This window comes from Eschrichtius robustus, chromosome 11 (genome assembly GCF_028021215.1).
Source record: "Eschrichtius robustus isolate mEscRob2 chromosome 11, mEscRob2.pri, whole genome shotgun sequence".
Taxonomy (NCBI): Eukaryota; Metazoa; Chordata; class Mammalia; order Artiodactyla; family Eschrichtiidae; genus Eschrichtius; species Eschrichtius robustus.
In genome coordinates, this window is record NC_090834.1 from 62,594,278 (window position 1) to 62,621,872 (window position 27,595).

General features: G+C 56.9%; 1 protein-coding gene across 3 annotated transcripts in view; it reads left to right on the forward strand.

Moving 5' to 3' along the window:
- ARAP1 (ArfGAP with RhoGAP domain, ankyrin repeat and PH domain 1) overlaps positions 1–12,478 on the forward strand; it is a 45,017-nt gene extending 32,539 nt beyond the window's left edge. For 2 of the 3 annotated variants that reach the window (XM_068554245.1, XM_068554247.1), the window contains 16 exons: positions 35–86; positions 193–356; positions 542–754; positions 1,100–1,205; positions 1,612–1,759; positions 1,848–1,934; positions 2,022–2,090; positions 2,411–2,528; positions 4,222–4,335; positions 4,589–4,734; positions 5,279–5,311; positions 8,951–9,033; positions 9,820–9,870; positions 10,042–10,105; positions 11,490–11,639; positions 11,891–12,478. In XM_068554245.1, the coding sequence (XP_068410346.1) occupies positions 35–86; positions 193–356; positions 542–754; positions 1,100–1,205; positions 1,612–1,759; positions 1,848–1,934; positions 2,022–2,090; positions 2,411–2,528; positions 4,222–4,335; positions 4,589–4,734; positions 5,279–5,311; positions 8,951–9,033; positions 9,820–9,870; positions 10,042–10,105; positions 11,490–11,639; positions 11,891–11,908 (1,616 nt within the window). In that variant the 3' untranslated portion in view covers positions 11,909–12,478. The remainder of the gene's footprint in view (positions 1–34; positions 87–192; positions 357–541; positions 755–1,099; positions 1,206–1,611; positions 1,760–1,847; positions 1,935–2,021; positions 2,091–2,410; positions 2,529–4,221; positions 4,336–4,588; positions 4,735–5,278; positions 5,312–8,950; positions 9,034–9,819; positions 9,871–10,041; positions 10,106–11,489; positions 11,640–11,890) is intronic. The other variant, XM_068554246.1, reaches the window with a different exon arrangement.
- Positions 12,479–27,595: the final 15,117 nt, after the last annotated feature.

A 27,595-nucleotide genomic window follows, 5' to 3' on the forward strand; every position in this document is an offset into this window, starting at 1 on the left:
TGAACAGGCCTCACCTCAACCCATCCCTCCACAGCCGTCCAAGGGGACAGCGAGAACCAGGTGCTGGTGCTGGTGGAGCGACGGAGGTGAGCTCTGGCCTCCCTGAGGGGCTCTGAGAAGCCTGGAAAGTCTGACAGGCCTGGGAGGGGTGGGGCAGGGGTAGGTTCCCAAGTGACTGACTCCCTGGCCCAGGACGCTGTACATCCAGGGGGAGCGGCGGCTGGACTTCACGGGCTGGCTGGGAGCCATCCAGAAAGCAGCGGCCAGCTCAGGGGACACGCTGTCGGAGCAGCAGCTTGGAGACTCGGATATCCCGGTGATTGTGTACCGCTGTGTGGACTACATCACTCAGTGCGGTGAGCCCCGCCCCCGTGGCACAGGCCCCGCCCCTCCCCACCTCGAGAGACTTTTACCTCCTGCCCCAGAGGCCAAGCCTGGCCTTCCTGGGATCTCCCTGAAAGCCGTGAGGCCCTCCCCTTGACCAATGCTCCTGGCCCCTCACGTCCGGCTCCGCCCCCAGCTCAGCCCCACCCCTCTCCAGGCCTGACGTCTGAGGGCATCTACCGCAAATGTGGGCAGACATCAAAGACACAGCGGCTGCTGGAGAGCCTGCGGCTGGACGCTCGCTCTGTGCGCCTCAAGGAGGGCGAGCAGCACGTGGACGACGTCTCCTCGGCGCTCAAGCGCTTCCTGCGAGATCTGCCCGATGGGCTCTTTACTCGAGTCCAGCGCCTAGCCTGGCTAGAGGCCTCAGGTGGGCCCTGCAGCCCGTGCCCAGCCTGAAACCAGGCCAGTGCTGCTGACTTGTACTCTCTGATCTCAGTTTTCCCTCCCCTCCCCATCATGCACTTGGACTAGGCATGCCCCAGTGGTGGGCTCCAGTCCTTCTCCCTCCTTTCTTCTTATTCCCATTGTCACTCTATGCAGAGCCAGGGTCCCTTGGAGAATTCTTTGTCTTTGTTGCATGGCTGGCCTGATTTGACTTGGAGAGGGGCAGGGAGTGGTGTCACCTAGGATGAGAGGCAGGGCAGCCAGAGGGGTGGGACAGGGGAGGTGGTTACAAGAGGGTTCCTGACCTGATCCATCTCCCCCCACCCAGAGATTGAGGATGAAGAGGAGAAGGTCTCCAGGTACCGAGAGCTACTGGCGCATCTGCCCCCAGTCAACCGGGCCACGGTGAAAGCCCTTATCAGCCACTTGTACTGGTGAGAAGCGGCACTACTGGGGGCCTGGGGTAGAAAAGACTCTTCTATTCCCAATCTGGCTGACTGTTCTCCCCTGGGAACCAGGTGGGCCTGGGAACTGAATGTTGCCTTATGATGTGCTCTGGTCTTGGACACTTTGTCCCCCAGCTTACTTCCTGCAGGGTGGGAGAATAGAGGCGGTTTCAGCTGGCGGACAGATCTCTCAGTTTCCCAGCCCTACTTCTCCCCAGGACCCAAGACATGGCCAGAAAGGCTGTCCCCTCGTCTCCTTAACTACTTGTCCTCTCTGACTGGGACCTTCCCTGGCCTCTCTCCAGGGGCCACTCATGGGCTTGTCAGGAATTGGGAAGGTGAGGTGGGGAAGTTCTGGGCTGACTCCTCAAGGCTTCCCTCCTTCCCTGTCCAGCGTCCAGTGCTTCTCAGACACGAACCAGATGAACACGCACAACCTGGCTATTGTGTTTGGGCCCACACTCTTCCAGACAGATGGGCAGGACTACAAGGCCGGCCGCGTGGTGGAAGACCTCATCAGCCACTATGTGATGGTGTTTAGTGTGCGTCCCCAGCCAGTGGGCAGTGGAAGGCAGAACTCAGCCCCTGGGCGGCAGTGACCATCTGTCCCTGTCCCTCTCCCTTTCCCAGGTGGATGAGGAGGAGCTGAGGAAGCAGCGGGAGGAGATCACTGCCATTGTGAAGATGCGTGTGGCTGGCACTGCTAGTGGGACTCAGGTGAAGGACAGGGCCTGGGGTGGGGGGCTCAGGCCAGCCGCCTGCACCTGCTCCCCAGGCCTCCAGCTGAGCCCTGTCTCCCCACAGCACGCCGGTGACTTCATCTGCACTGTGTACCTGGAGGAAAAGAAGGCGGAGACAGAGCAACATGTCAAGGTGAGGGCCAGGGACCTAGAAGCTAAGGGGCCGGGAGAGTCAGGCTGGGCTGGGCACAGGCTCACATGACCAGGGGAGCACAGCTTCCATGCTAAGGGAAGCCCTGGTTTGGGACCTGTATCTGGCTGGTGCCAGGGCCTGTCTCTTTCCCTTCTCCCCACCTAGCTCATCAGGACCACCCAGACACCCCCCTGCATCCCAGGACTCCAGAGGACCCTGAGAGGGGTGGGCTTGGCCCCTGGATCACACAGCAGGGTTGTGGCAGAGCAGGGGCTGGGGATGGGGTAGGCTGATCTCCTCCTCCTCCTGGGTCCCCACAGATCCCAGCATCCATGACAGCTGAGGAGCTCACCCTGGAGATCTTGGATCGCAGGAATGTGGGCATCAGGGAGAAGGACTATTGGACCTGCTTCGAGGTCAACGAGAGGGAGGAGGCAGGTGGGTGACCACAGGATTGGTGCAGGAAATGGGGCGGCCCCAGTCTGTCCTCCTCTGCCCCACAGTGTGCTGACAGTGGTGGCAAAGGGGGTTTTAGATGATGGATGTTGCTGTCATGCTGTGATCTCAGTGATGGTGGTGGTGATGTGCTGACGGGTTCAGGTGATGTGGCTGATGGAAGGGACTGTGAAGGGGTAGATGGTGTCGGCTATGGCGCTTTCTCAGGTGTCGGTGAGAATGGTGTTGCTTGCAAGGGTGGAGATGCTGAATTTGATAGTGGGATTGTGAGTGACAGCATTGGTGGTGAGGTGGGTAGTGGGTGGTGATGAGCATGCAGAAGGAGTGGGGTGGGGTGGTGCTGGTGGTGTGGTGAAGGGGCCATCGTGGTGAAGGGGAGTGATAAAGGCATTTTAGGGTGAAGGATGGTCTCAGTGGCAGTGGAGGATGAGGGCGTATCTGTTCATTTGTTTTACTGTTATTTGTTGAGTGCCAGGCACTGGGCAGGGGAGCCAGACACACAGTCCCTACCCTCTTGGGGGTAGTCTGGTATGGAATAGAGACACTAGTCCCATGATCACACCAGTAAATGCACAACTACAGCAGTGTTAACTGCTGTGAAGGAAAGGGCCACAATGCCACCAGAGCTTTTTAAAAATTTTTATTATTCATTTATTTATTTATTTTTGCTGCATTGGGTCTTTGTTGCTGTGCGGGCTTTCTCTAGTTGTGGCGGGCGGTGAGCGGGGGCTACTCTTCTTTGCGGTGCACGGGCTCCTCATTGCAGTGGCTTTTCTTTCTCGCGGAGCACGGGCTCCAGAGCGCAGGCTCAGTAGTTGTGGCGCACGGGCTCAGTTGCTCCGCGGCATGTGGGATCTTCCCAGACCAGGGATCAAACCCGTGTCTCCTGCATTGGCAGGTGGATTCTTAACCACTGCGCCACTAGGGAAGTCCGTCAGCAGAGCGTATAACAGGGTCTTTGGCTTTGGAGTCCCTGGGTTAGGAGGTTAAGGAAGAGTAGGGGTTCCTTGGTGAAGAAGAGGGGAAAGTACTTCGAGGCAGTGGGAACAGCATGGGCAAAGGCCCTGTGGTGGCTAGGGACACCATCCTTTCAAGGAGCTTAAGATAAGGGCAGTGAGAGGTCGTGGCACGGGATGGGGCTGGAGATAGAGGCGGAGGCCTCCCTCAGGGCCTGACAACAATGCAAGTCCATTGAAGGGTTAGCGGTTGGGAGCTTGAAAAGATTGCTCCTTAACTGCTGGGTCGAGAGACGTGGGGAGAGGGGATGAGAGCACACAGCAGAGACTGCTTCAGAGGCCACAGTCTTGGTCCAAGAAGATGGGATCATGGGCCAGGGTGGCTGCAAGGAGATGGACAGAAGCAGAGAGATTCGACACATGGAGGCTGAGAGGGAGGAGGGTTTGTTTCTGGCTTGGGTGGCCTGGGGGGTGGTGCCGGTTTCCCTGATGAGGACACACAGGGAATATCACCGGCTTGGTTTTGGACATGTTGGGTTGGAGCAGGGTTGGTCCCGGCCACACGTGTTGGGTGTGGGAGGTGGTCAGGGCAGCGATGTGGCGCTAGGAGGCAGAGCGAGTGGATGGTGCCCTTGGGCACGTAGGTGATGTGTGTCCGTGGGCCAGCCCTCAGTGCTGTCAGGCCAAGTGGCCCTGGTGACGGTGTGCCCTCTCCCCAGAGCGCCCCCTGCACTTTGCGGAGAAGGTGCTGCCCATCCTGCATGGGCTGGGCACGGACAGCTACCTGGTGGTGAAGAAGCACCAGTCCATGGAGGCCATGCTGCTGTACCTAGGTAGGTGGCGTCCCTGGATGGGTGGTGCCTACAGGGTTGGGCAACCTGGCGGTGGGTCCCTCCATCCAGAGCTGGGGCGAGATCTGGTGGCGCCAGGCAGGAGCAGCTCAGGCAGAGGGCGCCAGGCGGGCAGGCCTCTTCGGAGGCTGGGGCAGGATGGAGCAGTTTCCTTCATCCTGGGACCCTGCCCTGGGTGTCTGTGTCTGTGGGCAGGGGGTTGGTGCAGCCTGTGCCCACTCCACTCCTCCCCCAGCCAGCCACGTGGGCGAAACCAAGCACGGCATGATGAAGTTCCGAGAGGACCGCAGCCTCCTGGGCCTGGGCCTGCCCTCAGGTGGCTTCCACGATCGCTACTTCATCCTCAACAGCAGCTGCCTGCGGCTCTACAAGGAGGTCCGGGTACGTGATCCTGCTGGGTCCTGCCCCGAGGTGGGCACCTGCACCCGAGTGTGCTCAGACCCCCGAGCACAAGCGTCCCCCTGGGCCTAACAATGGGAGCATCCCCATCGCGGGGTCTTGGGGTGGCACGGCAGTTGGGGGGAGCTGTGGACTCTCAGAGACCCTCCTGCTGTGGCTCTCGGTGATCACATGGCTTTGCCCTGGAGCCCTACTAGGCCCTGGTACCTGGATGCCATCACATCAGGCGTGTGCTGCTCACCTGTGCCTGGTCATGGCACCCACAAGAACATGCTACGTGGTGACAGCCCCAAGTTGTGGCCTGTGCATGCCTTGTTGCTTTATAGGCCATACCCCATCCCGGCCCACTCCATGCCCATGCTGTCCACATGCCGGGCGTCCTCCCAGACCAGACGCCATCTCCGTCCTAGCACTGCCCCCGCCGCCCCAGCATACAAGCCACATCCCGCCATGCACCACTACACACACTGTCCTAGCTCTGGACCTGGGCCTCCTTCTTCCGTAACCCTGATCCTCTATCAAACAGAGCCAGAGGCCATGGAGCGGGGCCCCTGAGACCGTGAGTAGCTGTGGGTCAACTGCCAGCTGCCTTACACCTCCTGGGGGCCAAGTGAGCCTAGTGGGAGCATGGGGACACAGCCAGAGCTCCTGGCCGTCTCCAGGCATGGTTTCCCGGCCTCCACCCTAGGGCTTGTGGCCTAGGCTCCTTCTCTTCATCCCCAACCCTATCCCAGAGTCCTTCCCCCAAGATAAGGTCCCCCATCAGTGCGATGCTCTAGACTTTTCCAAAAGATTCAGGGTGGAGGCTGTGGAGCCAGTTAATGGAAGCCCCTAGGTTTGAATTAGAGCTCTGATCTTCACCTCCTGTCACCCCTGGAACCACCCTCTTTCCAGCCCTGGAGAGAGTTCCAGGGCTATTAGAATGTCCTTGCTACTGCCCTTATCTTGAAACGCAAGAGCAGGACTACAGAGGCTTGTGGTGTATTCCCCAGCTGTAGTAGCCTCCCGAGCTGGTCGCCAGCCTTTGTTTGCACACCCTGGGAGAGGGGAGTTCGTCCTCTCCTCCCTTGGTGCTGCTCTATCCCTAGAATGATACTGAGTATCACTGTTCAGGTTCAGCTGAGATCTGCCTCCCATGACACCCCTGTGGATCCCAGCTGTGCCTTGGGTGCCACAGAGTATAGATGCTCTGCAGAGACAGGCAACAGAAACGTGTTTCTAAGCCCAGGGGCCCAGCCTGAGCTCCTACCAGCGTCTCCCGCCCTTTCTGCCCCTTGCGTCTCCTGAGGACGTCTGGACAGACCTGGCTGCCGTGGGAGCCCAGCAGATAGAGCAGGACCCTCACCTCCCTCTCTTTGCACATTATACCTCTATTAATGCAGCCTGGGCTCCTGCTGACCCTTGTGGGGAATGCCTCGTCTTCTCTCCTTTGCCTCCCTCTGTGATCACATCCTTACTTCTGGGCCCATCCACCCCTCCAGTCAGTTTCCCTTGGTTCTGGATGCTATTTCCCTGGCCCTCTCCCTCTAGGGGTGCTTAGCCCCTTGGAATAGAACTAGACCATCAATGTGGGCAGGGAGGAGGGAGAATGGCTGAGGCACCTGGAAAAGCAGCTGCTGGTCCCTTGACATGGAGGAGTGGAGGCAGCAGAGCTAGAAAGAAGCAGATCTAATGTTTATCGAACCAGGCTTGGTGCCCAGCCTTTCACATACTGGGACATGTAATCTCACTACTGTCCTGTGTGGAGGGGTATTGTCCCTTTTTCACAGGTGAGAAAGCAGGCTTCAGGTGACTTGCCCAGGGCCATCTCTAGGTGGTAGCCTGGGACTCGAACCCAGATTTGTTAGCCTCAAAGCTTCAGCTTTTTATTCCTTGAAATATAGGAATCAAGGCCTCATAGCAAAGGCTGGTCAGCGCAGGGCTAGATGGTGCTCTCCCCAGTGGCAGCCGGCACCTGGTCTCACAGGAGCCCTGGGAAGGTGTGTTTTGGCTACTGAGGTGTTGGTGATTCTGATATTTGCTAGCTTAGGGGGCAACAGGACAGAAGATTTGAAATTGGGACAGTCCCTGGCAGTTCAGGCTATGTGAACACCCAAGCCTCGTCCTGGAGTCTCCCATTGTTAAAGACCCTGAGGCCCCTGGGAAAAGCACATTCTAGAAAGATCTTGGTTCCAGCAGAGGTCTTTGAGCGTCAAGGAGTGAACTTCATTCCCTGCCAGTGACCTTATACCTCGGAGATGCTGCCAACATGAGCTGTTTGATCAGAAATGAAGATTACATTGACTGACGCTCCCCTTGCCGCCCAAAGTCCCCCTCAACCTTCTTGTCTTGGCCATGCTCATATCATAAGCCTGCCACGTACACGCCACACGCACCAGTACCTGAGGAAGTAGCGGCCTGAGGGTTGTTTTTTCTGATTCTGAAGGAGCCACAGCCTGGCTTGACCGCCTCCATTCCCTTAATCCTCTCCACGCCCTGACTGCAACCACCGTTCCTGTCACACGCCTGGGCCGGCTCCGCCCACTCTGGATTCACTTTACTCCTTGCTTTTAGTTCTCTTCCCCTCACACCCACAGCCCGACTTCTTCCAAGCCCACTGTCTGCTTTTCATTCCCTCAGCCTGATTCCTTCTGTACCTGCAGCTCAGTTTCCCCCACATCCTTTCTCCTATCGTGCTCCGAGCTGGATGTTTTCCACGCCTGCAGCCTAACTTCTTTTACGGCCTCTGTCTCAGTCTTTCCATTCCCGCTGCCTGGTTTCTTCCAACTGCAGTCTGATTTCTTCAGTGCTCTCAGCCTTTTGTCTTCCCTGTTTGCATGCAGGCCTCTTCTTTCTTGTATTCTCCCTAGATGTTGTTTCTCCCATATCAGCAGCCTGATTTCCTTATCTCTGCCCAGTTTCCTCCCTGCCTGCAGCCCTGATCATCCTGTGCCCGCGGCTCACCTTGTTCTGGCCCTCTTGGGCACATAGCCGTTGTCCTGCTATGTGCAGGAGATGTGGGGCTCCCCCATCAGGGGCTTGGTCATTAGGAGGACTGGGGGTGAAAGCAGGGTAAAGGTTCCTAGTAAGCCCTTCTTAAACGATACCCCCTGTGATAGCACCGAAGTCTCCACTGATTCCCTAGGCAGCCCATCCTGTTGTGACCTCACAGGGAAGTCCACCAATTCCCGAAATTCTCCATCTCCCTGGCCATCCCCTAGTCATCCCCTAGTCCCCTCTTTTTGTTCCTGCTGAGGAGCCATGCCTGGGGGTGGCTGGGAGCAATGGTGGGGAACAGTAGAGGTGGCTCAATCTTTGACCCCCAGTTTCGGTTGTGAGTCCCCCTGTCCTGCCATCCACCCTGGTGTCCCTGTTGGCACCAGGGGTGCCTGGTGGGGGCAGGGTTTCAAGCAAGTGGCTCCCAGAGCAGGAGGAAGGCTCGTTAGCTTGACCTCCAACCCACTTCTTCACTGGAGGTCATTGCTCCCATCCCCCTGCCTCTGAGCCAGCCTGCTCCTTCCAAGCCCAGACCCATCTGCAGAGGCGGGGACCAGAGATGAGCATGTCAGTGATCTGGTGCCCCTCCCCAATACATTGGTCTGTCGCTTCCTGCCCTAGACCACTGGGAAGTTCTTCCTGTGGTCTACCGAACGGCCATTCTGCTTCAGCTTGAGTCATTAGCCTTCACTTTGTGGAACCAAAGAGCCAGTAACTGCTCACCTCACAAGCCTTCTGTTCACACAGTCAACCCTGGAGCCTCCATGGGGCAGGGAAGGGTGAAGAATAAATAACCTGAGACAAACAGACAGCCGAGGCTCTCAGCTCCTGTACACTCATTCAGTTTGGTGCCAAAGGGTGATGTGCAATGTGCAGACTTGTCCCTCTGCAGACAATCTGGATCAGCCGATGATATTGATACATATCAGTTCTCGATTTGCGGGGCAGCAGGGAGGGACTGGGAATCAACTGCTGTGGACATCCAGCTGCCTTGGGGACAAGGGTTGACTGTCTGATGCTGGGGCAGGGAGAGAGGCCTGGGGGCTCTGTTGAGCTAGATTGTGAGCAGGGAGGGCTTTGTCAGGAAGGCTTTCTGGAGGAGGGCTCCTGGGATGTAGAGGGGCTGGGGAGAGGGGGGAGGGAGGCACCCAGTTGGGAGATCTGCCCCAGTGCCCACCCTGACTGACTGAAGTTCCTGCTGCTTCTGCCCTCCCCCACCCAGAGTCACCGGCCTGAGAAGGAGTGGCCCGTCAGGAGTCTCAAAGTCTACCTGGGAGTGAAGAAGAAACTCCGGCCACCCACCTGGTGAGCTGGGGCTGGGGAGGTGGGTCCACAACTAGGGCCTGCGGGGCTCAGAACTGATGGGGGAGGCACAGCTGAGGGCTGTGAACTTGACAGGGGCTGGCTCATAGTTCTGAGGGTGTGGTCTCCCAGCCCAGCAGCAGCAGCAGCACCTGGAAACACATTAGAAACCCAAATTCTTGGGTACCACCCCAGACCTGCTAAATCATGTATTCTGGGGGTGGGGCCAGCAGTCTGTGCTGTCACAAGCCACCTAGGGGACTCTGATGCTTGCTCATGTTTAAGAGCCATTGGCCTGGATTGAAATCCAGTTAGTCACTGACTAACTCTGGGACCTTTCTGTGCCTCACTTCCCACATCTGAGGAATGGGGAAAATAATGGCACGCCCGTTCCAAAGGGTGGTTGTATGGGTTTTTCTTCCTTCTTTTTTTAAGTGAAGTATAGTTGATATGGTTGTACGTTTTAAAAGTTGAAAAGTGATGCATAGCCACTATTAACTGTTATTAACTGCAATCACTAGGCTGGGGTTTCTGGCATTCGCCTTTTACCCGCTGGCTGTGCCTGCTTCTCTCTGGGGGATAGGGCTGGGGGGTCGGGGAGCCAAGGCCCTGGGAGGCTGGCAGGGCTGTGAGAGGAAGAGGCAGAGGCCGGGATGTGCTGTGCCCGCAGAAGGACTTGAACTCTGCCCCCAGCCCTGGCCCAGGCTTCTGGGCTCTGTCCTAGGCTCTCACCGGGGCTGTGAGGCCTCTCTGGGCTGTCAAGTGATCCCACCTGCCCCTTCTCTGCAGCTGGGGCTTCACGGTGGTGCACGAGACGGAGAAACACGAGAAGCAGCAGTGGTGAGTGAGGGCCCCAGGCCGAGGAGAGATGGTAGCATGTCCCCCTTGGTTGGGTCCCCTCACTGTCCAGATTTGGGCCCTGCCCCCGAGACCCTAGGCGGGGGAACAGGGTAGGGTATCCCTGCTCAGCCAGGCCCTGGCGGCATCCAGACCTGTGCCCCCACCCTGTAGGTACCTGTGCTGTGAGACGCAGATGGAGCTCCGGGAGTGGTTTGCCACTTTCCTCTTCATGCAGGTACCAGGCGCGGGGTGTGGGGTGGGTCCCGGGAGGCCTCCATTACAGAGAAAAGGGGTATGAGTGCTTCTTCACTGTTCAGGCCACCGATTGCTTCAGGATGTTGAGTTGCTTTTAATCCACTTGTTCGTTCATTCTCACGTAAACCCTTCCTGGTACCTGCTCTGGTCCAGCCCTGAGCCAGGCATGCTAGAGACAAAGGGTGCAGACCCCTGCCCTCGGGCACTCACTCCCCACGTGGAAAGGAAAACAGACCCAGAAGGAGCCTGTTAGAGCCCAGTGCTGTGGTGACAGAGGGAAGCCAGGGACCCTACCTCGTGGAGGTGGTGGGTGAGGTGCGGAAGGCAGCAGGGAGGAGGTATCGTGGAAGCTGAATCTTTGGGGATGAGGGAGCGTTCACCAAGCAAAGGCGGGGGTGGGGCGGCTTCGAGGCAGAGGGAACAGTTTTGCACACAGGCGTAGCAGGATTGCCCGACAGGGTGTAAAGGGAGAAGCCAGGCATGCTAGAAGTTGGCACTGGAAACGAAGTTGGGAGTAAAATCTGTCTTGAAGGCCATGCCAAGGAAACTGAACTTGACCTAGTCGGCAGTTTGAAGGGAGAGTTTTAAGCAAGAGTGGTGCGCAGGGTTGAGTCTGAGTCTGAGGGTTCATTCTGGGTGCGGCGTGCAGGGGAGGATGGGCTGAAGGGCCGAGCCTGGAGGTGAGGAGCCCAGTGAGGTAGCTGCTGCAGTGGGCCAGGTGGGAACAGGCTGGGGAGGACTCGAAGCCAGAGCAGGGCTAGAGGGGTGGGTTGGACTTAAAATAGGTGTTTGTTTGTTTGTCTTTTGGCCCTGCGGCATGCGGGATCTTAGTTCCCTGACCAGGGATCGAACCCGTGCCCCATGCAGTGGGAGCACGAACTCTTAACCATTGGATCACCAAGGAAATCCCAAAACAGGTTTTTAAAATGAGAGCTCAGAATTGTTTGGGGAGAAGGGAGACAAAACTGTACCAGGGCTTGGGCTGAGCTCTTTTAGCCCTGAGCTTCCTGGTAGTCAAAGTCTAAAGGGAAACAGAGCAGATTCTAGAGTTTTCTTGGTTCCTGGTGAAAGGAAGCAGACATGTTCCTCTAGAACTGTTTTCCTGGCACTGCGTTCTTGGAGCGGTTTGTTTGTGGACCTGGAAGTGAGGGTTGTTGAGTAACGTAATTGGCTTGGTTTTGCCGGGGATACAGTCATGTTCTCCTAACAGCTGCTTCTCATATCGGCTCAGATCAAAGCTGAGGGTTTCGCCTCAAATCATAGCTGGAGGCATTTCTGGGAAGGGTGGGTGGATCCGGAGCTGAGTGTCTAGGCCAGCGAACCGAGCCCAGGCCCCAACACCCCTCCTTTCCCCTGCTGCCCAGCACGACGGCCTGGTGTGGCCCTCAGAACCCTCGCGCGTGTCCCGGGCGGTGCCTGAGGTCCGGCTGGGCAGCGTTTCGCTGATCCCCCTGCGCGGCAGTGAGAATGAGATGCGCCGGAGCGTGGCTGCCTTTACTGCGGACCCCCTTTCTGTGAGTGGCTCTCCGTTCCTGTGGGCAGGCAGCTGGGGACCTGGCTGGAGCCTGCCTTCCACCTGACTCACCTCAGCTTCTCCTCTCTGAGTGCCCTCCGGCCCTGTCCCTCCGTCCTCAGTGGGAGTCCTGACAGGCCCCTTTGGTTCACCTGGTTCACGGGAGACCCCTCTCTGCTGGCCCCTGGCCCCTGCTCCCTGTGAGTCTTCACAACGTGCTCATGGAATCTGGACTTCTGTGCCTTCCCACAGCTCCTCCGAAACGTCTGATCGCAGGTGGGACTCTGCCACCGTGAAGCCTTCGTGGGCAGACACCCTCATGCCCTGCGTGCCTGGTGTGAGCCAGCAGGGGGCGCATGAGGAAGCCGCATCCCCAGACCCCTCATCCTGACTGCAGCCTGGGGTTCCCTGGCCAGGACATGGGGGGCAGGCAGCAGGGTCTGCCTGAGGAGGAATCCCTTACCTGCTCTGTCCAGGTGCTCAGCTCTCCTGGCCTGGCCTGCTCCCCACCCGGGTCACACACCCTGAGTTTAAGGGGTTGGAGAGATGGGCATCAGTGAGGCACTCTGGCGGACTACCATCCTTTCAGAGGCTCAAGGCCCTGGGGCCCCCGCTGGAAGGGAGCCCACCCCTTTGCCACAAACTCCAGAACAGCTCTAAAGGAGCACTCAGCTGGGGTGGGGAGGGAGCTCTTGGGTAAATGTATACAGGGCTGAGAACTGGACTTGGGGGACTTTAGCCCCCCTTCTGGTCTGGGCTTACTGGGAGGGCCTAGGCTGCCCGGTGCCCCTTCCCCACTTTGGGGACCTTTTGATAATATAAATATATCTGTATATTTTATCCCCTGGTGCTGAGGTCTATGATTGGTTGGGGGTTTCGGATGTCCCAGGGTAAGAGGGGACAGGAGGACAGGCGGTCCAGAGGTGAGTGCCTTGGATCCTGAAGCTGGGGACCTGACCCTGCTGTCTCCAGGCCCTCAGCTGTTCAGATACTCTCCCCCTGCCCCAGACAGAGCCCCAGGCTGGCTCCAAGCTGTCCTCATTGTACTCCTGTGCAGCTGGCGTGGGGATTGGTGGTCCTGACTCTGACCAGGACAGACCCCAGCTAGACTGAGTCCCTCTCCCTGCTGCAGTCTGATTCTGAGCCAGGAGCTGGTTGTGTGGCACATGAGTGACTCAGGGTAGCTCGTCATCAGCCCTTCTAGAGACACAAGGTCACAGAGGGAGTGACAGGAGCTTTATTAAATTAGGAAGAAGGTCTTCAGGTTACCCTTGGCTCCTGTGCACACCCCTTCAGAGGTGCCCTGCCTTGGACCAGGAAGCTGCCCTCACTGGCCACTGCCTGGCCATCTCCAAGAAGACAAGACCCTGGCAAGTGGGGAGCGATAACGAGCCGTTCAGAGACGAATTTGGGACTCGCTGGGAAGGTGCCAGATACCACATTCCGCCTCTGCCTAGAGCCTCATTACCAGCCTCTCTCCAGGGGCCCAGCGGGCAGACAGGCTGACCTCCCAGCCTCAGCCTCAGCCACTGGAGCTGGGCAAAGTGGGTGGGGGGTGGGTCCCATGACTTCTCACTGATCCCGTTCAGTGGGGAGGCCTGGATGCAGGTGGCGGTCTTGGTGCCTGGACTCCAGGTTCCTTGTTCCTGTCTCTCGGGAAGGGGAGGTAGATGCCAGACTGGAATGGGTTCTCTGGCCGGCTTCACAGTCTTGGACTAAGCCCCCCGAGTCTCCCACTTTTGTCCTGCCCTAGGTGGGCCGCTCCAGGCCAGGCTGACCATTCCACCTGCAGCCAGGAGAAAACCCTTGTTCAAGTGCTCAGGGGCTGGAATTCTTCCCTGGATCTGACCTTGGACTGACCAGCTAACCCTGAGGCCCGGAGAGGGGGTGGGCGAGACTGGAGGCGCTCCCCCGCTAGGCTGCCAAGTGTCACTTGCCCCAGCTCAGGGACAGGCTGCAATGACCGCATTGGGCCACCAGGGGGCAGCCACGGACAACTCAACATTGCTGGGTCCCAGAACAGGTTCTGGAGGGCCCCACGTCTTCTGTTGGAGTGTGGGGTGAGACCTGGCCCTCCCTGCCTTTGACCCCAGGGCTGGTGATACTCTGGAAGGCAGCACAATACAAGAAGTGCTTTGGACTCCCAGGCCGTTGGAACCCGAAGGAGAGAGGAAAGGCCTTTGTGGGTCAGTGCCTGTGTACTCTACGTACTGTCTCCTGGCAGAGGAAGAAAGGCCAGAGGAAGGGAAGTGACTTGCCCAAGGTCACACAGCTCTTCTGAATCAGGGTTGAGGTCCATTTCCACTGCCCCATTTTGGGGTGTTCTCCTTCCTCCACTCCCTTCCTGATTCCAACTCTGCTGTCTCCTCTCATAAGTGGCCCCATTTGTCCCCTGGGGAAGGGGATCTGAACTGTCAAGAGTTAATGATGCTTAAAGTGCTTTTCCTGGGGATCAGGGATGACATCCCAACAGGAGTCTTCGGGGCCTCAACCTTAATGAATTATGGTAAAGACAACAGTGTTGAGTGGATTAGGGCAGGAGGCTCTGCTGGTCTTTGTCACAAAGATTTGTAGATATGGGGTCTCTCGGGACCCTGGGTGGTTTGTTCACATATTATTTGAGGTTGGTTTGAGGGGGATGGATAAAGAACCTGGAGCCAGACGTGCCGAGGTGTGGGCAGCAGCTCTTGGAGAGGGAGGAGGCTTCCTGGAGGAGGAGGTGCCCCTGAGTTGGCCCTGAAGACTGGAAGCCTTTCCAGCTGTACATGGTAAGGAGAGGGTGCAAGTTGGGGTGAGGGTGGGTTGAAGTGTTGGGGGAGGAGGACAGGGCTTCCAGGGTCAACCCAAGTCAGGGCCTAATGTCAGGGGAGCATGGGGAGGCATGGGAGAGAAGGCTATGGCAAGTCAGAGCTTGGGGGTGAAGGCATTGTGGATGGAGAGGAGGCTGAGCCGGGTGGGGAGTGGGGGCTGGGAGGTGGGGTGGGGTGTCTGTCTCCCTTCCGCTTCCTTCCTGCTCAACCTGCCTACCCTGCAAAGCATTCAGCAGCCATCCAGCCCTCGAGGGCTGGGCCTCAGGAGACCCCTGGGCTCCACAAGAAATCGATGGGGCCGGGGAAGGGAAGATGGGGCCGGGGAAGGGAAGATAGGCCCTGCCTCCTCTCCGCTTCCCCCTGAGCCCGGGGATTGGAAGGGGGGCCTGGAGCTGAGACCTTCTTTCCTGGCCCCATACTCTCATGGCTCCTAAGCCCCCTGCCCACAACTGGTTGTTTTTGAAAAGCAGGGGTGTGGATGCCAACTGGGCAGATGCCGACACTCCCATCTACAAACTAGATTTGGCTGAGTTCCTGAGGTCTCTGATCCTCAGTGTTCTCTTTTGTACTTTGGAGATATTAATAGCACCCACTAATGGGAGGATTAAATGAGCTAATAAGTGTGAAGTACCTAGCACTGTCCCTCGATAACCCCTTCCCAAATATGTCTGGGGAGGCTTCATGGCATCCAGAGTCCTTTCCAGGCCCAATATATTTTCATTCAACAAGCATTTCTTGAACACCTACAGTGTGTTCAGGGCGTCACTGAACAATGAGCCAGAGCAGATGAATAAGTGGCGTGGGGGAAGGAGGAGCTCTTCTGGTTGGGGTAATTGATCAAGAAAGACTCTGAAGAGGAGGTGAGCCTGGAAGGACAAGCAGTGTTTCTGCAGGTGGAGTTGAGAGGGAGATATTTCCGGGAGAGGGAATGGCGTGAGCCACAGGCAAGGTGATGTGGCCCTGCAGCGAGCAGCCTGTTGTGGTTGGAGCTTAGTGCACCACTGTCACTCCAGGACCTGTCCCCCATGCCTCTGGTGTTGGGGTCTTCCCCAGCCAGCTTCCTTTAGTCAGCTCTGTGACCTGAGTGACCCAGACTTTGATCTGGGGTATGTTTGTCTGTCTGTCATATACATAGAAGGATAGCTGGCGTGAACCTCCCAACCTCTCTTCCAATATGACCCCTCCTTCAGGAAGCTCTTCTGGATTGTTCTTTCATCCAGAAGAACTTAGGGTGCACTTAGGGGGTGTGTGTGTGTGTGCACACGTGCGTGCACATGTGTGTGCCCTGGCCACTTGCATCCAGCTAGAGACTGGCCCAGAGAAGAGCTGTGAGGGACAGGGTTCCCTGGTCAGACCAAGCTGGTTCAACCCCAGCGTATTCCCCTCTCCCATGCCACTTTCAGCCTGTGGAAATTTCCGCATTTTCTCTGCCATGGTTACAGCTCCTACTGCTGTATTTATCACCCTGGAGACACAGTGGCACAGGCACACACATGCCACACACACACTCATGCCCTGCACACACGTGGTGCCTGCACACTTTCTCCTGAACTTCCACACACACACACACACACGCTGCACGTGTATGAACGCCCCTGCACACAAAGCTCTCTAGGAAAATTGGCCCCCTCCCTCCCGCTCCTCCTCCTCCACTCTGTCCTCCCACCACCACCCACCTCAAAACACTGAGACCAAAGAGATGGGCTGGATGGTGTCTCCCACCACTTGTCAGCTTGGGAGGCCCTTCCCCCTTCGTGACTACAGTGTGTTCTTCCCTACCACCCCGCCCTTCCCCCTTCTGCGTCTCCCCAGCTCTCCCTACCCTTCCCTTCTCTCTGCCACTCCTCTGCACTCCTGCATGTCTCTCCCTTCACCTCAGTCACTCTGAGTCCTCTCTGTGTCACTCTTTTGACCCTCTGAGGTGGAAGCTGTCCTGTCTCCCTGCCCTCCCTCCTGAGGGGCACAGGATGGGGACCTCACAGGCACTGATGGAGACAGAGGGACAGGCCAGGGGGGCCCAGGGCCTGAGCCTCCTCAGCTTCTGTCACTTCCAGTCCCTCCTCCTGGGTGAGGGGAGCGCTGTGTGCCTAACACCATGGAGACCAGCGTCATGGCAACAAAGCCCGGTGGGCATAGCCTTCCTCCTCCGGGGGCCCCCAGAGCCCCCTAGGAGGAGCTGCCAAGAGGCCCTGAGGAGGTGGGCCTTGTGCTGGTGCCCAGCACTGCCTGCCGTGCCCGCCTCCGGCTCATACCACCCCCAGATCACCCCCATCCTGACCAGCTCTCCTGCAGCTTTCACTACCACAGGTCACTAATCCCAGTGGGGTAAAATCTTTTTGCAAACATGAACTCCAGAGCTGGGGACCCTGAGGGCTCATTTATAGACTGAGGGCCAGAGAGGGCAGGGGTTTGCCCAGGGGCACACAGCACGTCTGGCCGAGCTCCTGACTCTTAGATCTCAGTTCTCTCCTCTGGCCTCGCACCTTCCACTCAGATCAGCTGTCAGTGGGGTGAAGGGGTCACTTCAGCCACCTGGGAGGTCTCTAGCCAGTCCTTAGTGTCGGCAGTAATGAAGATGCAGATGACGATGCTGATAAGCCCTAATGAAGCACCCACCACCTGCTGGGCTAAGGCTTTGCATGTGTCATTTTATTTAATCCTTGTAACAAACCCTATAAAAAAGTTACTTTTTGTTCTCATTTTATCCGTGAAGAAACTGAGGCATAGACTTGCCAGTGTCAGGTGACTAGTAAATGATAGAGCTGGAACAGGAATACAGGTCTTCCCCAGCCGGCGCGGGCAAGCCAAGGCTTTATGCCTGGTTCCCTCCCCAGCAGGCACTCTTCTAAATCAGTGACAAACTGTGTTTTCCGTTCTGTCTTTCCTTCTGGAGAGAGTTCCTGGGGGAAGATCTGGGGCTTAGTCTAGGTCTGGCCTTAGGGTTTCCAGAAGTCAGGAGGTTTCTTTTCTAAGGTGATGGAGAGGGAACAGCATGCTTAGTCCTAGGGAAAACCTCCCTTGCGGTACGGCAATGCGTAAACTAGTTCGCAATCTCCAGGTTCTTTTAGAGTCCTGTCTAAACCCAGGCTGGAGCCTCAGGATGGAGGGAGGAGATCCTCCCTCCTGGGCCCAGACGCAACTTCTCTCCCGACCTTGATGGAGTCACGTTGCAGCTGCTTCCCTGCTGGCTTATGTAATCATTCAAATATAGCAGCTGCCTTTATCCCCCTGAGTCACACCCCCTCCTGCCCCCCCACTCAGGTGCAGGGAGTTAAGGGGGAAGAGGTAGATTAGGGCTGAGTGGGTGGCTCGGGCCTCCTGGTAAGGAGGATCCTAGTGTGCTGGATTGGAGGGTGGTGGAGGTGAGGGAGCTGGGCCAGGGCGCCAAGGAGAGTAAAACCTTCCCCAGAGTTGGAAGCCACAGAGTCACTTCTGACCTGTCCCTGCTGAAATTACACATTCCTGGGGATCCCTTCCCAGGGTTACAAGCTGTATCTGCAGATTTCCCTCCCAGCCCTCTGTCCGGCTGGAGGAGGGGAGGAGGAGGAGGAGAGGTGAAAGATTACAAGAGGAGGAGCTAGTCCAGTGGGGCAGTGACCAGGAGTCCTTGGTCATAGGCTCAGCCCTGCCCTTTACTCACTGTGCGACCTGGGTGTGTTTCTGCCCTCTCTCACCTGTTTCCCCGTCTGTACAATGAGGGATTGGACTCTACTGGCTCTAGAACCTTATGCTGCCTGATCCGTATCCCAGGAGATGACCTCGACCTTAGGCAGAAGGCACTTCCAAGTGTCTGGTCCAGCCCCATCCTAGGCTGACATCCCTCTCCTCTTTTCTGTGCCCACCCTAAGTCTGCCCATCTTCCCTGGGCCAGTTCAGCACTACCACCCCATCCATGGGGCAGTGTAGGTAGAATGCTAGGATTCTGAGCTGAGGGGCTGCCTCTCCCCTCCCTGAACTTGCCATCTGTTCCACCACTTCACCCCCCCCACCCCTGCCTAGCAGGAACGGGGAGCTCACTGCCCCCACCTGAGGTCACCCCTTCCCCCATAGGGCAGCTCTGGCTGATCCTGGAACCCGAAGTAGGCCCACAATGCCTCAGCCCTCAGTTTCTGCATCCCCAAAGCCACCTTCCTGAGATGTGGAAGAAGCCATTCTGGAGGCAGTGGTGGCCTTTTGTTCCTTTCAGCAAAGGCCTTGTCACCCATGGTGTGGTGGGGTCTGTGCTTAATGTGGAAATACAGGGAAGTATGCCAGGCCCCTGCCAAGGACATGGTGCTCCTCTAGCCATTGTCCTTGGAGCCACAGTTGGCAGCTTCTGGCTGAGGAGGAGAAGGAGAAGCACTGTGAGATGGTTCCCTCTGATGCCTTCCCCCACCTCCCTGCTGAGATCTTGTTGCCAAGATCCAGATGTAGACATCCTGGCGCCCAGCCAGAGGGAGTCACCCAGGAGTTTTCGGGCCAACCCTCCGTGAAACCCGTGTTCTGCCAATAACCAGCCTTCCCCCTGGAGAGCAGTGGGCTGTTTCACGCTCCACAGCTTCAGTCTTTTCCCTACAGGGGAGGAGAATTCCCACAGCAGATCGGTAAGGCCTGCACCACCTGTGTCCTCACATCCACCTGCAGCCTCTTATTGAGGGCTTGCTCCAGTGTGTCCTGGACTGAGCTCTGAAGTGCCCCATCTCATTTCCACGCTCACCTGTGTCTCCTTCCTACTTTCCTACCTCAACATTTCTCACTTGTATCTGGTGAGGCTGCCCAAAGTCTGGGGCCTGGAGCTGAGGTGAATAGGACTTCGGCCTGTCCTTGAGGAAAATGTGATCCAGTAGGAGAAAGGAGATGGGCCTGAGCAGGGGGATGCGGTGTTGGGACAGGTGGCAAGTTAGGGAGGGGAGAGACAGCCAGGCATGCTCCGCCCAGAATCCAGTTACCCCTCCTGCCTACCCTGTCCCTGGTGGGTGGGGGCAGGTGTGTGTTGAATTGGCCTAGGAAGGCTGGGCCAGGATTTGGGATGGGCAGAGAAAAGGAAGACAAAGGGAAGTCAGCCTAGGAAGGGAAACAGACTATACCAAGTCAAGGAGGAGGAAACGACTAGCCTGTGCTTAGGGACTAGACCCTGCTCCACCTGGAGCAGAGGGTGGAGAGGTCAGCCAGGGTCGATCATGAGAAACCTCAGATGCCAGGCTGAGGAACTTGGCCTTTATCCTGAGAGCACTGGGAACCAAGCAAGGGTTTTGAGGAGGAGTTAACATGACCAGCTAGATGTCTTAGAAAGTCAGTGCTAGAGGCAGGATGGAGATGGAATAAAGGGATTGAGTTGGAGTAGGGGTCTGGAGAATGACCAGGGAAGGGGGAAGTAAGCTGGGGCTCAGCACAAGGAGGGAGTGGATAAATGTGAGAGAATTACAGAGGGAGAATTGACAGGCCTTCATGACAGATTTGACAGAGGAAGTGAAGGAGAGCAAAGAGTCAAGGCAACTTTGAAGCTTCCAGATTGGGGATTAGACGTTTGCTGATGCCTTTGATAAAGACAAAAGATGTGTTGATGTTGAATATTTGAGTGTGAGGGGCCTGTGAGATGTTCGCAGAGGATATGTTCAGGAGGTAGCCTGTACCGGACATCTGGAGCTCCAGAGAGAGGGCTGGCCCACAGGGGGCACTCGGGAGTTGGGGTGTTGGGGGAGCGCTCCGTGCTCCGTGGGGGTGGGGTGGATAATGAGGGGAAACAGGGTCCGGTCCTCCAGAGAGGGGGCAAAAATAGGAAGAATCAGTGAGGGAGACAAAGGAGCGGCCGTGTGGAAGGTGCGAATGAAACAGCCGCCTGGGAGGGGCCGGGGAGGACAATGAGAAGAAGCCGCCTTCTTTGGCAATGAGGAGGTAGCTGGAGCCTGTGGAGCCTGCGGTCCTCGCGAGGCGGTGGGCGCGGAGCGGAGGCCGGATCCCAGAGGCTGCATCCTCCCGTCGCCTTTGGCAGCCACCCGCCTCCCAGGAACGTCCTGCTTCCCTCCAGCTCCCCAACAAGCAAAAAAATGTCTGCTGGCCGGCTGCGGGGCAGCGCGGTACAAGCTGATCAGCACCCTGGAGAGCGACCGGGGCGGGGCCTGCGGTGGGGCGGGGCTTCGCCGTAATCTCACAGGGCCTTTGGTTCCCGCACTGGCTGGTTTTGCAGGCCGGTTCGAGGTGGAGGAGTGAAGAGCAGGCCCGGACAGTCTCAGGCCTTCTCTCTTTTCGGCACCTGCCCCCTCCCGACACTGCCTTGCAGGAACCCCTACCCCAACATTTGGGGCTGTTACTCCCTTGGCGCCATCATTTCAACCTCTTTAGGGGAGGGAAGGGGAGGAACGCACTATGTACCAGGAATTTTGTGGATGTTACCCAAACCTCACAACTCTATGAGTTTGGAATTTGTCACCCATCTTTCAGATGAGAACACTAAATTGAAGTTCAGAGAGGTTAAATAACTTGCCCAGAGCACATGGCAGAGCTGGGATTTGAACTTATACCTGCCCGGCTCTAAGTCCTGGAGTGCGCATAGTCCTGGATCTTGCACCTCATTCCTACAGACTCCTTACTTCCGGGGCAACTGTGGAGGCTGGTGTGGCAGTGGGGTGGGCGGGAGACCCTCCCTCCCCCCTGATTTGCTTGAGCATAATCCTGGGAGATTTTTGAGGATGAGACCTCTACCATCATTTCCAGAGCAGGAGAGGAGAAAGAAGGCTGAGAGGCAAGTAAGGCCTCAATGCACCTGCTCCCCTCCACGCCCAGAAGGCACCCTCCTTTGAACTCCTCTGACTCAGCTTCTGACCGCCAGGCTCCTCAGGGCATGAAAGGGAGCTGTGCAAGGCCAAAACTGGCTGTGGTCCAGGGCCTTGGCTTTCTGAGCCCATAGAGTGCCTTCCTAGCTAGCAGGCATGGAGGGGCGAGGTCCTAGGCATGGGCCAGGTTGAGGAAAGCATTTGCCCAGAGCTTTCGGAGATCTAAAATTCCACCTTCTGGGGCCACAGTGGGAAGCAAAGGCTCCCTCACATTTTCTTTCCTAACGCTTCCTAAGTCACAGACAACTGCTTTCTGTAGCCCTCGGCCTGGGCAGGCCTCCTGCACAAGCTCGCTCATTCCTGTCCACCCCCGTCCCTGGACGCACCCACACCCCTCAGCAGGGTCAGGTTTCCACTCAGCCTCATGGGCTTTTCTGCCTGGAGCTCGGTGTGTGCGGCAGGGATTACTCCCCGCCACAGCTCAGAGAGGTGGGGTTACTGGTGAGGGTTATGTGTAGCTCCTCTATCCTGGAATACACCCCGTTTTCCTGGGGCTCCCTCCTTGCCTTAAAAAACCCAGCTGATATCCTCTCTTCAAGAAATGCTTGCCAATTGCTGGACTCCCTCTGGGCACCATGGACCCTGTGCTCCCCTCTGTCACACAGCAAGTACCCCCTTCCCCTTGCCTGGGTGCTGTTCCAAGGCAAGGCACAGTTGAGTCATATCTGATGAGGTTGGCCAGTGGTAGGTGTTCCTGAATGAATGAATGAGGAAATTAGTGGTGGAACCAGGACTTGAACCCCCATCTCCTGCCTCCAGGTGTGGAGCTTTCTCTCCTCTGTCCAACAGGAGCTTTGCTGAGACAGTTCCCTACATGTCCCATTGCCTAAAATGCCCCTATTCCATTGGGTTAACGCTTCCTCCTCAGGAGTCAGGAGTCTGTCTGCCCTCAGGGACATGGCAGAGGTGAAGCAGGCCCTCCCCTATGCCTGTGGACAGTGAAGCCATGTGGGGCGTGCTGTGGCCTGGGTGCCACAACTCCTAGTAGAATTCCGTGCTCATGCATCAGCTCCCACAGTGTCCGAGCTAAATAGAGCCACCAAGAGGTGGACTCTGTGATGAGGCTTTGAGTCCAAAGGCCATCAGCAAAAGCCCCCTGAGCCTCCTGTGTACCCAACTCCATGCTGAGGATGCACCCTAGGACATGATACAATCCCAGTAAGGGAGGCCAGAGAATCTAGTTCTGCCAGGAGGCCCTATGGCCCTTCCATACTTGAGGAGGGCATGGGAGTGTCCCCTTGACCTGAGGGTCTGGGTTCTGTCTACCTGCCCCTCATACCCAGATCTCATCCTAGCTCACAAGCATTGAAAATGCCTCAAAATCCCTTATCTTCACATTTCTCTCTCTGGGCTCCTCTATCAGCTTTCGCTCTCTCTCTCTCTCTCTCCATTTCCATGTCTTTTTTCCCCCCTGTCTTTGTTCCTCTGTGTGTGTGTTTTCCCTATGCCTCTCTGATCCTTTGTATTTCCATCTTGATCGCTATGGGGCTCTGATCCCTCTCTCCTCTCCTTCATGTGTTTCTCTACCCCTTCCTGTCTCTGTCTGTTTCTGTCTCTCAGTCTCTCCCTCTGTGTGTGAGTCTTTCTTTTCCTCTCTCCCAGCCAGAGTCTCTCTCTACCCCTCCCTCCCTCTCTCCCTCTCTGTCTGGGCCTCTCTGTTCCTCCTCCCTCCTCCCTCCCCCTTCTGCATTATCAGACCTGCTCCACCCTCCTCCCAGAGTAAGCCTAGCGGCAGAGGCAGTGGCAGCCGGAGAAGCAGGAGCATCCAGGGCAGCAGGGCTGGATTGGGGTGTTGAGTCCAGGCTGAGTCGGGGACAGGCCGCTGCTCTTGGTCCCCGTGCCTGCTGGGCCAGGCGCCCTGCCTGGAACCCCGGGCAGGGTGGACAGGGCGAGGTGCCACTTTAGTCTGGCTGGGGAGGCAGATGATGAGGAGCGATGGGGCAGGCATGCGGCCACTCCATCCTCTGCAGGAGCCAGCAGTACCCGGCAGCGCGACCGGCTGAGCCGTGAGTACTGTTGAGGGGCTGGGGTCTGGGTGAGTGGCTGCAGGAGGTGCCATGGACAGGGTCCTGGGAGTCCCTCCAAGGAGCTGGGGTTGGTGTAGAGCTGAGCCACGTGGGAGGATCGATCCTGCTCCAGGGCACCCGGTTGCTGGACTATAGCATAGAGGGGGGGTCTCTGTGCAGGGCGGGGGTGCCTGATATCAACCTAGGGCGTGTTGGGGCTGGGGTCCCATAGAAGGGGATGGTGGCTACGGGAAGGCTTGATAATGAACGTGAACCATCCCTTCAGGCGCAGGGGGTTGGGTAGGTCTGTGTGGGTGGGTGGCGGGGTGTGTGTGTGTGTGTGTGTGTGTGTGTGTTTCCAAGGAGCCCTGGAGTCTGATAGACTAATTCAGGACTCTGGAGAGGGATGATGTCCCAGACCAGGGCATGTGTGTGTGTGTGTGTGGAGAGAGAGAGAACATGAATTATGAATAAGAGTGACCCTGGAGCAGGAGAGGGTCTGGGGCAACTGCTCTCCATGGAATGAGGATTGGGATTCAGAGCTGCCAATTTAGGCAACTTTGTCCCCAAAGCTCCTATCCCAGAGAGAGTCATGGGGCTGGTTGGGATGAGGCTCCTGTGCACCAGCCTCGTGAGCACCCACATGCAGCGAGATGCATGTGCAGGTGAGTGGAGGGGGGTTCTGTGGAGATGCCCTTCCACCATCTGAGGGCTGCCGAGGTAGCAGGCAAGTGACATGTGTCTCCAAGTCTCCAAGTCAGTGGCGGTGCAGGTCTATGCCAGGCTATGTGAGGGTGTGTGTGTGTGTGTGTGCATACATGTGGGGGGTACAAGGGACATGTGGGGTGTAGAGGGGCATGTAGAGTTCTGGGGTCCTTGGTGGTTGGATGTGCAGCAGCCTGTCAGGGTGTGTGAGCATCCTGGTGTGACTCTCAGAGTTTTTGTGAGAGTATGTGTGCAGGGGGGTGTGTGTGTATGTGTGTGTGTGTGTGTGTTTGAATTTGTATATTGGCATGCATGTTAATATGTGTGCTGTGTCTGCAAAATAGGGTGACTCAATATTGAGCATGTTGTTTGATTCCATGTGTATTCATGTTTGTGTGTGTTTGTTAGTGTGTGAATATTAGTACTACCGTGTGTGTGTGTGTGTGTGTGTGTGTATACGTGGGTGTCTGTATTAGCATGTGTTCCAGTGTGGGTGAGTGATCATGGTGCTAGTGTGCATGAGTGTGTATGTTGGTGCTTGTGTGGCTGGTGTGTGTGTGTGTGTGTCTATATTGTGTGTTCATCTGAGTGTGTGTGGGTGGCTGTTTCCTTCCCCTGGTGGTTGAGGACACAGTTGGGACACTGGCCCACCGAGGCCGGGCGGGGGTGGACAAATGTGTGACCACCTCCATGAGCTCAGGACAATTCATTCTACACCCTGTGGGGAGATGCAGAAAAGGAATAGGCAATAATGGCTCTGCTCTCTGGGGCCTCCTAAGCTTCCTAACATAAAATAGCTTGAAAATAATTAAGCAGTAAAGACCAAGATCAAGCTAACAGGTGGGGGTGGGGCGTGGGTACAGTATAAGCAAAGGCCCTGGGTTGGGATGGGGTGTGTGCCTGGAGCAATGAGGAAGCTGGAGGGGTAGGCAGGAACCACATCGTGCAGGACTTTGAACTCCAGGCCTCTTGGGCTTTATCCTGAGGGTCCTGGGGAGTCCAGAAAGGTTTTGTGCAACAGAGGGACATAATCAGATTTGGGATTTAGAAAGCTGCCTCAATGGCACTGTCAAGGTTGAACTGGAAGGGAAGGGTGGGAGCCAGGAGGCCAGTGTGGAGGCTAAACCAATGTGGGTATCAGTGAGGTCTGGGGCCACGTGGGCCAACGAGCAGATGAGACCAGGGCTTTCTGAAGGGAGAGGTTGGAGGGCTTGGGAAAGGGGATGGGGAAGGGGAGCATGGAAGTGGCTCAGGCTTGGGCTAGGGTGGAGGGGTGTAGTGGCGGGACCTCAGAGGATCCAGATGTGGGGAAGGAAAAGCTCTTGGAAGGCTCAGACAAGGAAGGTAGTGAAGGGACCCTTGTAGGGTTTCTAGCCAGGGTGCAGAGGGTCAGAGACTGTGGAGCCATCTCTTCCCAGACAGGGAAACCAAAGCTGTGGCATTGTCACTCTCCTCCGGCTGCGAGGCTGGTGCTGAGCCTCAGTCCTCTTCCCCTTCGGGCCTGCACAGGACCTCTTGGTTGCCTGAGCTGGATGGCTCCGTGAGGGTTAACTGCCTTCATGCTCCTGCACCCCCCAGCTCCCCCTGCCCACCAAACAGCTCCTGGCTCTCTTCCTGCTTCCCACTCCAGCCTCTTGTCCCTGGGGATTACTGATGGCTTGGCTGGGATCTAGCCAAATGGGGGAGGCAGAACTCCCAGCAATACCTCCCTTCAGTCTTAATGGGCTGGGAGTCTCACCCTCAGCTACGCTGCTGTCACGTCCAGCCTGCACTCCTCAGGCTTCTGCTGCTTCGGCCTCTCCAGTCTACCTACTCAGTGTGCTTCCATTCCTGCATCTAATCATTCATTTATTGATTCCTTTACTCAACAGAGATCCCCCAGTGCCTGTTTGGTGCCCGCTGGGTTGGCCTCTGAAGACACAGAGAGGACACTGACTCAGACCCTGCTCTCAGGGAGTGCCCAGTCTGATGAGGAAGGCAGCAGTGGAAACTTACAGTGGACAGTGCTGGGCAGAGAGAAGCTGTGGGAGTGGGGCCCGCACCAAGCCAGGGCTGCCCAACAAGAGACATTTGAGCTGGATCTTGAGGGATGCATAAGAATTGCCCAGGCAGGGAAGCGCAGAGGGAAAAGCCTGTAAAAGTGGGTAGATGTGAGAAAGCACAGTGTGTTCAAGGGGCAAAGAGAGTTTGGGTTGGCAGGAGTGAGAAGGGAGTTGAGAAGAGGAAGAGAGGCAGAAGGGGCCAGATTCTGTAGGGTCTCAAGTGCAAGGCTAAGGGGCTTGTAGGGGCTTGGATTTTCCTCATAAAATTAGGGAGCTAGGGAAAGGCTTCTGCATAGTAAACCTCCCCTAGGAAGCCCTCCTTGGTTTCCCGCTCCCTCTGACCCCATGACCCACCCTGAAGTCTTTCTCCCTGATGGTACAGGGTCAGGAATGCAGCCCCGATTCAGCCTTCCCCTGTGATGTCCCCTGTGTGTGAGCTCCTTACCCAGCCAACCAAGGAGTTCCTCAAAGGCAGGAGCCACCTCCTTGTGCTTCCCCACCCCACTCACAGCACAGGGCTGGGCACCAAGGCTCACTGCAGCCTCCAAGGGGGAGAGGACATGAAGAGCGTCTGGGCCACCTTCTGGCAGTTACTTCACTCCTCTCTACAGCTTGGCCGCAGATCTATCCAGCCCTGCTTACATACCCCCAGGGGCAGGATGCTCATCCCTTCCCTCTTGGGCAGCCCTTCCCTTGTAGGCCCAGCTACTCCAGGCTGCCTGGCCTTGTGTCATTTCTCCATCCTGGGTCACTGTCCTTCTTCCAAAGCAGGGCCAGGCTGGGACATAGTGGTTCAGTAGTGCTATGAACACACCCTGGGCACAGAGTGGGGAGAGATCAGTGGCCTTTATTCCAACTATAGATGGTAAAACTGAGATTGAGCAGTCCCTGCGCCCTCTCCAAAAATAAAGAAGCAGGCATGGCCAGAGTAGGGAATGAGGATAGACAATGAGGAGAACTTCCTACCAGCACAGAGGGCCTATGGAATCTCCTGGCTTCACAAGAGCGGGCTGTGGGCATGAGGGGAAGTTTCCCAGGACAGGAGGGGGAGTTGGAGGCAGAGACACTATTAGCCCCACCCCTCCTGCAGGTGAGTGATGCCATCCAGGGAGAGGGGGACTGGAGGGGCTCAGATAGACAGGGGAGGGGGATCAGGATTCATTCCTTCCTTCTTTCAGCAGCCATTCAATGGATTGCTGCCCAACCAAACATGGCAGCTCTTCAGGGAGAGGGACAGAGCCAGTGACCACTTGGAAGCCTGTGGTCTTTCCTACCTCTGCCGGTGTCAGACAAAGGAATTTAGGGGCCTTGGGGCTGGCCTTAAAAGGAAGAGTCACTTCTCCAGGCAGAACTGAGAGACAGCTCCAGGAAGAGGCAATGCCACAAAAAAAGGCCTTGAGGTGAGCACAAACATGGTTTTGTTTATGTGAGGACTGTAAGAGTTCAAAGTGGCCTAAGTGTGAAGTTCAAGGGTGGGGGAAGGACTGGGCAGAGATGGAGTAGGAGAGGAGTGAAGGAATTGAGGTTAGAGTAGAGGAAGCACTTTCTGCCACCAAGGTGTCCCCCAACAGCTTTGACATGT